This window comes from Narcine bancroftii, chromosome 2 (assembly GCF_036971445.1).
Source record: "Narcine bancroftii isolate sNarBan1 chromosome 2, sNarBan1.hap1, whole genome shotgun sequence".
In the NCBI taxonomy this organism is placed as follows: Eukaryota; Metazoa; Chordata; class Chondrichthyes; order Torpediniformes; family Narcinidae; genus Narcine; species Narcine bancroftii.
The window spans coordinates 283,167,655-283,178,449 of record NC_091470.1 but is presented as its reverse complement, the minus strand read 5'-3'; the positions used below and the strand labels follow the sequence as shown (position 1 = coordinate 283,178,449).

General features: G+C 38.9%; 1 protein-coding gene across 4 annotated transcripts in view; it reads left to right on the top strand.

The window, feature by feature from the left end:
- LOC138752701 (putative leucine-rich repeat-containing protein DDB_G0290503) overlaps positions 1 to 10,795 on the top strand; it is a 287,373-nt gene that overhangs the window by 106,809 nt on the left and 169,769 nt on the right. For all 4 annotated transcript variants that reach the window (XM_069915411.1, XM_069915412.1, XM_069915413.1 and 1 more), the window contains exon 7: positions 4,329 to 4,412. In XM_069915411.1, coding sequence (XP_069771512.1) covers positions 4,329 to 4,412 — 84 coding nt within the window. The remainder of the gene's footprint in view (positions 1 to 4,328; positions 4,413 to 10,795) is intronic.

Genomic DNA, 10,795 nt, shown 5'->3' with positions numbered 1-10,795 from the left:
TTAACATTTGTGAGTTCTGAGTTCAGCCTGTTCAAAATCCTTGTAGTCCATACAAGAGGAAATGGCTGGCTAGAGTGTTTCTCCTGAAATAAGGGAAACGAGAGGAACTCTGTGGTGACCTGGAAGAAGAGGTTATCATGATGGGGCAAGTTTCTTTGGCAAGACACTGATGTAGCTGATTGGAGGAAATCAGTTTGTGTGTGTGTCAAACAAGCAACAAATATCTCTCTGATACCAACAAGAATCTTCCTGAGTGGTAACCATTTACCTTTAAGCTCCAGAGCCTGGTGAAAATTCATAAATGTTAAATTCTGTGCACTGTATAAGAATTGCCTGATACTGTTGAACTTGGAGAAGTGAGAAGTGGATGATTGGACTATTAAGAAAAGAACATTCCTGAGCATATACATATTGCATACACATGCACTAAAAATTAGAAGGGGGTTAAGTTAATAGTAATAAGTTAAAGTTTGATCCTGTTTTTTATGTTTAAAGAAAATTAAAAGCAACTTTTGTTTAAGTAACCATTTGTCTTGGTGAATTCTATTGCTGCTGGGTTTTGGGATCCACTGGGATCATAACAATACTTTTTTGTACAATTTTTTGCACTACTGATAAGTAGAAATTCTGCATGGCCTTCAGGAAAAGGAATCTGAGGGTGGCATGTGATGCCATGACTGTACTCTGACAATAAGTCTAAACTTTGAACTTTTGAACTTTGAAATGGTTGTGTGTTCAACGCCACTCTGAACTGCTGGAGGCCTGCAATCTGAACAAACCTTTGTATTCACTCCTTCTCTATGATAAGAGGGAATTAGCTGAATTTGCCTTTTTTTTATCCATTTAGTCTGATGCAACATTGTGGTACTATCTGCAAGTTTTTTTTTAACATCTTTAATTCTAGCTTGAACAATTCAAACACAAATTAAAAGATATACTTATCTTGATACCAAAGGTTTATATATTTGCTGTGGAAATTGTCATGTTTTATTCATACCACCAAAATAAGGAAAGGGCATTACACGCACTGATCCTTGCTGAAGTCTGGTTCAGGAAACTTAACCCAAAACACCCGATATGGATATGGACCTGGATATCTGCACAGGATCTTCTATCAGGTTCTACTCAAGCTTCTACATTTGATTCCTATCCAATTTTACTTTAATTGCACTTGTGTACACCTTAGACCACACATGTAAAACTCTGGCCCGCGAGCCAAGTTTGGCCCACGATATAATTATATTTGGCCTGCAAGATCATTTCAAAAATGTATTAGAGGTGGCCCGCCCTGCAGCGAGAGCCGATGCTGTTTTTTGGTAATGTCACCCCCACCATCCTCCCCCTTCATTGCACATCCTTCCCCATTGTAACACGAGAAATTGTAACACAAGAAGTCTGTCAATGTCATCAGCCGGCAAGCCGGTTGGAAGGCTCCCCGCACAACCAGTCACTTCTCCCACCTGTCGAGCAGTGCGGCGGATTGGCGAGCGCCTGTGATTTCCCGTCGGCACGACGGACATGGCAGGCTGCGCACGGCCCCTGGGCAGCGCGAGCCCCGCGCGACTGGCACCGGATGGCCCATCCACAGCGTGAGTGCACTTCTCCCGGTCGCCACGGCCTTCAGCGCTTGCACCCGCGCAGACCCCAGGGACGGCTGGTTCAGCCCTGCACGTGAAGAGAGAGATGGTGGCTGTCCGCAAAGGCTGATCGGCAGTGCGCTGGGCCTGAGTGGGTGGGTAAGCAGGGGTGGGCAGAGGGTGTAGGTGAGGAGTAATGGGCAGGGGAAGTTATGGTGGTGCGAGGGGCAGTTAGAGGGAGGGATGAGTAGAAGGAGGGGTGGATAGGGAAGAGGTAACAGGGGAGGGGCAGGGCGCGTAGGGGAGGGGTGATTAGAGGGTGAAAGACAGGTAGAGGGAGGAACAGGTTGAGTGGAGAGGCAGTAGAGGGGTGTGTATAGGATGGGGTGGGTAGAGGCAGAGCGAGTGGAGTGAGGGGTGAGTAGAGGTTGGGTAAAGGACTGGTCAGGTAGAGGGATGGTGGGTCAAGGGTGAATAGAGGTCTAGAGCCTGAGGAGTGAGCGGGAAATGCTGAGTCCTGATGCAGGCCAAAATGGACACAGCCTGTGAATGCTGACTACATCTCCACAGGGACCAAATATGTTTCCCTCAAGTCAAGCAAAGGGTGAACTTGAGCTACCTACTCCTGACCTGTAACATTATCCTCCTAAAGTTATATCCTAAAGTTTAACATTACATATGTTGAAAGAAGAGAAAACATGCAGATGTTGTTGAAAATTTTCAATAAATATTTAGTTCGGCCCTCGACTTAGTCCAAGTTTTTAATTTTGGCCCTCCGTGAATTTGAGTTTGACACCCCTGCCTTAGACCATCATGGTTATGTAATTGGGCAATTTATAGTATATACTGGAAAAATGAATGCTCTTTGCAATTGGCCTTTCACAAGGGATTCCTTAATTGGTTTGAACCAACACAACTAAAGGTTAATTTAGCTCTATTCTATTTTAAAAGAAAATAAAGAACAGAAAAGAGATGAAATTGTGTTATTATATTGAACCACCAAAGTGCAAGTTTGCTTAACAGGACAATGCAATGTGGCTTCAATGTCCCAGAACATTTCAAAGAATTATAAAAACTTTGTATTCTGTCTGTGAACTAAATATACTTGATTTGAAAGAAGACAACTACATTTGCTGGCAATAATGTATAATGGATGATGAGTTGAGTTGCACAGACAAGTATATTCACTATTAAAATTGTAGTAGATGTTAGAACTTAAGAACATAATGAATGAGATTTCAAATAATGCCCACAACTTTCAATTTTGATCTAAGTTCCTCCGTGGAAATAAATTCACGCAGAAGTTTAAAGAAAAAGTTAGAGAGCTGACAGACCAAATAAAACTGTTCCCAGGATATCAGCATTCTTAGTGCTGAGAAGCAGGAAATAGAACTGGAGATGACAGTAATTACTGAGAAGTATAGCACTGCTCAACAGGACTATATTAAAGTTGTCAATGACATATATAAATCGTTGCTGTCACTCTGCATTTTTAAAATATTTGGATAGAGTGATTTTCCTACACTAAAATAAATGTTAAAATTGTCATGCAGTTATAAAAGATTTTAAGCAGATGTTAACCAAGTAAGGTTAAGGCAGTCAATATTCATTCTAAATTGTTATGCTATTATGTCATTATTATAAAGAAAACAGAACAGGGAGGAAATCTGTGGATCAAGTAATATTTGTTGAGGCCAAAGGTGTAAGTCTATGGTTTGGACTGGAATCCTGCATGAGGACCAAGAGGGAACAGGAAACCTTCTTCTTCAGATTCCAGCACATGCAGTCTCTTTTGCCAACATGCCAATATTACATCTTAGGTGTTATTTCTGTGATCAGTTTTCATTTTCTTTGTAGATCAAACTAATTCATGACATATTTGCATGTCTAAATGATTCATTCAAAGTGTATCACTAGTGTTACAAAGAGTGAAGATTATTCAGTACCAATTAAACATTTTTATCAGCTTAATATTTAAAAATCAAAGTTAAAATAATGAAAAAGTAAACATAGTTAACATTCATAATTGCTTACATTCATATGTAACATGAGAATTTTTATTTTAGATTAGATATTAATAAAAATTGATGAAATTCAGTGAATAAATGGACTGAGTAAGATCTTAAATGTAGAATATACCTCATTTTCCAATGAATTTGATAATTCAATGCCATGAAACAAACCATAAATTACTTTTCTTTCCTTCAAGTAAATATAACATTTCATGAGCTGTGCCATCCAGGGTGATTGATGAATGTTTCCTTCATTTTGTTTTAATGTTCCCTGAAATAATTATGGGATAAACTTGCTTAATGTGTTCTATTACGCTGAGAAGGATTCAGACATGTATTCACCTTAAAAAGGTGTAATCAGGGACTTTTGAAGTCTGTGTCACTTAGAATTAGGAAGGTAAACAACAGTCTAATTAACGAAGACTTTCTCAGTTCCCATTTCTAGTTATTTTCTGGGTTTTTTTCTTGAACATGGACACTAAAAGGTTTTGCAAATTGGTTTTTGTAGTTCTACTTTGTAATATGCTAAACAAAAGAAAAGAATTATCTGCTGAATATGACACAATTTTTTGAATTCTGATGTCAATAATTAATTAATAATCCTGATTACATAACATTAAAATGTACTGTAAGTTGAATGCAAGTGTTATAAACTGAATTATTCAGTTTATGTTACATGCTTTATTTAGCACATTTTACTTGTATTATTTACATTCCTGCTGTGTTATTTGAAATCCAGGTCAGCATCAGAGACCAATTTATTCAAAAACTGAAGACTGATTTGAAAACTGCTCAGAGAAAATATGGAGGAGCACAGGAAGAGGTATGTATAGTTTTTTCAGGAATGACATGCATTTTGGAACAAAATATTGAATTTGTGATTTAATTTTACTAATGTTGATGTTTTTCAATCATTTAACTTTAATTTAATTCATTTTTTCTTTTAAAAAAATTTAATTTACTGTTTATTTTTTATTTTAATGTGATATTTTGTATATTAAATTTTTTAAATTACCTTTTTAAAATTTAGGCATGCAGCACCACATCAGGCCTTTCCAGTCCACAAGCCTATGTCTCTCAAATACCCCAATTAATCTACAACTCCCATGCATTTTGAAGGGTCGGAGGAAACTGAAGCACACAGAGGAAACCTATGCAGATATGGAGAGAACATACAAACTCCTTACAGACAGCACTAGTTTCAAAACTGGGTCACTGGTGTTGTAATAGTGTTGCCCTAACCATGATGCTATCTGTGCCACCCAACAACTTCTTATTACCCCATTATCTTCCATAATTGTGCCCTATCTTTCCAGTTGAGTTATTAAACTTTTTGCAGTGCCATATGGTGGAACATTCTTTTATGTTCCCCATTCATGTGAGAAAGATACATGAGACAAAGATTCAGGTTAGTAATTCTGTTAATTGGGGAAGAAGCTACATCATTTAAACTGCTGCCTTTAGATTGGGATATGAATCCAATTCATTTTAAACACTTCAAAATGAATAGGATATTCTTGGCACGTTATAAATGAAGCAAGGAAGATGTCATATAACCATATAACCATATAACCACTTATAGCACAGAACAGGCCAGTTCGGCCCTACTAGTCCATGCCATAGCAAATTCCCACCCTCCTAGTCCCACTGACCAGCACCCGGTCCATACCCCTCTAGTCCCCTCCTATCCATGTAACGATCCAGTCTTTCCTTAAATGTAACCAATGATCCCGCCTCGACCACGTCTGCCGGAAGCTCATTCCACATCCCCACCACCCTCTGCGTAAAGAAATTTCCCCTCATGTTCCCCTTATAATTTTCCCCCTTCAATCTTAAACCATGTCCTCTAGTTTGAATCTCCCCCTTTCTTAATTGAAAAAGCCTATCCACATTTACTCTGTCTGTCCCTTTTAAAATCTTAAACACCTCTATCAAGTCCCCTCTCAATCTTCTACGCTCCAGAGAAAAAATCTCCAGTCTGCACAACCTTTCCCTGTAGCGCAGACCCTGAAATCCTGTCAACATTCTCGTGAACCTTCTCTGCACTCTCTCGATTTTGTTTATATCTTTCCTATAATTTGGTGACCAAAACTGTACACAGTACTCCAAATTTGGCCTCACCAATGCCTTGTACAATTTCATCCTTGGAGCTTTGGTCAAAATTTATCTATTACATGACCTTTATTTAAAATGGATATAATTTTCTATTATCATATTACTGTTTGCAGGAATCTATTGTTAAATCCTACATTTCTAAAGCCTATCTTTGTTTATATATTACTTTATTACATTTTGAAAGACCTGTATAAACACTTCATCAGAGTACAAACCTTTAAAGGTCAGAAAAAATAGGCCTAGTGCTGCTCGACTGTTCTCAGTCCCTGGCTCTAGCTAATCACCTCACCACATTCCCAGAACTTGGATCTGGCCATGCATCAAACCTGACCCACTCATTCCCATTTCACACCTTTCTATATTTTCAGTCCCCAGGTCTGGTTACATGCATATGCTCCCGATACCGTGCTTCAGCCATACAACTACATACTTTCCCAACTCATGGAACCAGTCACACACCTAAACATGGTCCAAGTTCCTTGCTCCAGCTACACACATAGGTTCCACACCCTAGCCCTCACTACCTATTTGGTCTTTTCCCATTCTCTGCTATGAGTGCGCACATAAAGATGTTTTTAATCTCCAGGCACACACTGAACACGTTCCTGATACCTGCCTCTGACCACAAACCAAACTGTATTCCCGATTCCTGGCTCCATTTGCACATTAAAGACAATCTGAGCCCCCAGCTGTGGCTGCATACTTCCAGCTTCCTGGCTCTGACTGCATGCATAACCATATTTCTGACCTTGGTTGAAGAGAGGAAGTGAAAAGACTTCAAAGAATTAATGGTATTTCAACCATGAAAACAATGTTTGCAGTTACCTGGCACATGACTAGAACTGAATAGACTGTGAGCATTATTATATTCAGTCACCTTGGTCCCTTTTTCCACTGGATCTTGATGTTGTTCTGTTATGCCTGTGTGCTAGTTGATTTGCAATCTTATGTCAGGTTAAAGGAAATCATACACAGGCAACTTGTACTCCACTTATGATGCTCAGGACCTGATATCTCATAGATAATCTACACAAAAATGGACTTGAACATTTATTTGCAACATCACTGTTCTAATGAGATACAGATGATCAGTTTAAAGGACAAGGTCAGTAGGTTCACCTTCCTCTAAAGGATAAAATGGAAGGGGAAAGCTATCTTCATGGAGTGAGTGAAACTATTGAAAAAAATAGTCCTCTTTGTGATTACTTCTGAAGAATTAGTGAACTCCGTATGGATCTTCACCTCTTTAACTTGGGAATCATCATGTGATGGTGTCCTAATCCTTGAAGTTTTAAATGAGGCCAAGAAGGACTTCAACTTAGGCCTTGAAATTATCCCAGTCTAGATAACACAGGGAGCTGATTCTCCTGCATGACTTCAATGCCAGGGTGGAAGGAATCACAATCCTCCAATAAGTCATGACAAGGAAAGAGGTGGGAAGAGTAACTACAACTGGGTCATTCTCTTTATAAAATGCTCGGAATACAGATATGTCATAATTAAAAGATTATTTAATCAAAGGCACAAGCATAATATGTCACTGCAGTAACCCCAGGCCACATACAGGAAACTTACTACATCATTATCTGAGTGAAGTATCACAAGGATGTTCGCATTACCACACCGACAAGAACCGATGATTGTTGGACTAAGCACCATCTAATCAGCTCGATGACCTCCATCAATTTGGCACTAGAACATCAGTGTTAACAGAGGTGTTAACATTGGAGAATCTTGTTGAAGATCACAAGACCAAAACAAAGTTAGATCTCCTTGGAGAGTATCCCTTTGTCAACCTGTCTGCTCCCAGTCTACTAGAGCTTCGGAGTATCGACAGTGGTTGATGCATTCAAAAAGACTTAGTTATCTTACCAAGAGGATCCCAAGACCAAAGTAATGAGTTTGCCCATGAGATCACGGAGCCAAATTCACCACAAAGCTTTTCTGGGATTGGATTTTTCCTCAAGGGGTAAGAAAAGTCAATTGAAGACAGAGGTCCAGCAGAAAACCCGGAGCTAGAAAAAAATGAAATGGTGAATAGAGAGACCACAGAACGCCCTGATTTTCATCGGGTTTTCAGTGTTGCAACTATCGTCTGTGGCCCAGAGACCAAGGCTGCACTAAATAGGAGGTGAGAAATCTGATGAAATTATCAATTATAGGCAATAAGCAGCCACTGCAAGGAATCCTTTGAAGGCCTTTTCATCCATGAGTTGTCCTCGGGGAGAACACGTTTGTCTCCATGTTACAGCAACCACTACTGCCAGCCTTCATGATATGATGATGACAGTTTATTTTCATACACATAATGTACAAATGGACAAATCACTGAAATTCTGGTTGCCTTGTCACCACCATTGACAAAAAGGGGTGAATAAGGGCCACATCACAATTCAAGAATAACAAAACCTTTCAAGGACATTTCTGCTGAAATCTTAAAACTGGGCTGCAAAAAATCCACAATCTCATTGTTCACTCTTGGGTAGACCAGGGGTCCTCAAGGATGCAGAAATTGTATCATGTTTAGGAAAGGAGAGCTCTAACATTAGCTAAAGAGGAGTTTCATGTACTCCAATACAAGGAGAGTCATTGGTAATATGCCTCTGGACTTCCTTCCTGTGATCAAAAATCCGCTTCGCGAACTGCAATGGAGATATCATCCATCTAGAGGCATATGTGTCAGCAAGAAGTAAAATGTAAGCACCAGAGCCAACCACTATTTATGGCCTTTTTCAGCCTCACAAAAGACTGTGATTCCATTATTTCAAATTTGGTTGCTCAATTAAATCATTGTCCATTTTATCTTGTACCATGATGACACATAAGTCAAAGTACTAACCAAAAGGCATGCAACAGATCTAGCCTAAGTGAATAGCAATTTTAAACAAGGCTTTCTTATAACCCCAACACTCTTCTCCATGTTACCATTTATCTCCAAAACATTCCTCTATCTGAAGTGGAGTTATTATTCAGAACCAATGGAAAACTATTCAACAGATGACAACTGCCTCCTGAACTAGGGACACCTGACCATCAGTAGTTGAGGTGCTGTAGTTGAACTGCAGACAATGCTTATGCTTATGCAGGCTGTGTGGTTGATCTGTTCACTGAAGTATTTACAAGGTCTCATACTCAACATCTACAAAACAAAGGCACTTTACCAACTCACCCCCACTGCACCATGCTGCCATTTAATGATAAAGTGCACAGTGAGACCCTGGACAATGTGAAAACTTCCAATATTGAACATGTCACCTTTTAAAGACAAAATTCATCACTTCTATTACTATACCAAACTAACCTTTAGTAAGTTGAAGGAAAGAGTATTTAAAGAGTAAAACCTTAGAAATGGCATAGAACTCGTGGCTTTGTAATGCTTGGATCATTGCCTTCTGCATGCTCCTGAGACCTGGACTACTAGCAGCATGAACCTCAAAGCTAAAGAAAAATACCAACAACATTCTCTCTAAATCTTCCAAGTTAATTGGAAGGTTAACCAAACCAATATCAATGAACCCTACCAGGCCATCATCCCCAACTACAAACAGCTGGCTATATCTGGCAGGCCATATTGTTCACATATGCAACACAAGAAACCCAAAACTGATATTTTAATTTGAACTTGGTCCTGAGAAGAGATTCAAGGATGTGCTTGAAGCCCCTTTGAAGAAATACAATATCATTTGTGACTCCATGTGGCTTAACTACTCAAAGTGGGGAAGGTGCATTCAGAATGGTATTGAGAACCCTGTCTGAAGGTTGGGAACTCACAGAAGCCATGCCTAAGTGGCGGAAACAGTGCATCACTTTACAAATTGTCCACCTCCAGTGGTCATTTTCTAAAATTTTGTGCTTTGCAGTTGTTCCGATGGATTAGAGCAGCCATTGTCAACATCTTTTTTTTAAATTTTGGCTATGGCCTCCTTTGGACTCTGCTCTAAGTTTATAGGCCCCTGTGTAGCAGTTTGTTTTGTGGTGTTTTGTCCATACTTCTCTCATACTGACAACATAAAAAATATATATTTATGTTAGATGAGGTGCAAAGAAAACAAGGCTTTTAATTACATGGTCTTTCCCCCCCCCCCATTAAGAATGGCTGGATTAGACATTGTCAAATGTTACCCGCTATTTAAGTAAGAAAACAGAAAATAAATAATAAATAGTGAACTACCAAATGTATAGCCTACATTATGGCAGGAAAAGTGCTGGAATCTAGGATGTAATAATGCTAAGGATATTACAGAACATTTTGAAAAAATTAATAGGACTGCTGCAAAACATGAATAGATGTAAGGAAAGATCTGTTAAACTGGTCTATTTAAGAATGTGACAAGTAGAATAGACAAAGAAGGCCTACAAATGTGGATTTTCAGAAGGTGTTCGAAACAGAGGCTGATCAACAAAAAAGATCACCTCGAATTGGGGATGCATACCAATGGAGATTGAGAATAATTTCTTGGATAGAACACATATCGTCAGAAAAAGTGGATCATTCTTAGTTTGGAACACTGTGTGTAGTGATCAGTATTTGGTCCCTATCTTTCCAAAGTCTATATCAACAATTAGGCTGAGGCAATCAAATATAAATGACACCAAGCCAAGTGGCATTGCGAGATCAGAGGATGTTACAAAAAGTTTCAAAGGGATATTCAGAAATTGAATAAATGGTTGAGAACATGGCCAATGAAATAAAATATATAAAATGTGAGGTTGTTCACTTATGTTTGCATAAGAGAAAAGAAAAATTGATTAACGCTAATCTTCAAAGGAACCTAGGTGTTCTTGCATGCCATTCACCAATGGCCAACACGCAGATGAAGCACAGAATTGAGAAAACAAATGATATGTTAGATTAATTATTATTGAGGATTAATTACAGAAGAAAGGAGTTGTGTTAATTGTTTAGGGTCTTAAAACACTACAACTGGACTATCGTCTACTCTTGGTCTTTTTACTGAAAAAAGGGATAAATTGAGGGACTGGGCAGATACATGGCAAATGCACTACAATGTGGATAAATGTGAGGTTATCCACTTTGGTAATACAAACCGGAGGGCAGATTACTATTTGAATGGCAATAGATTAAGAGAT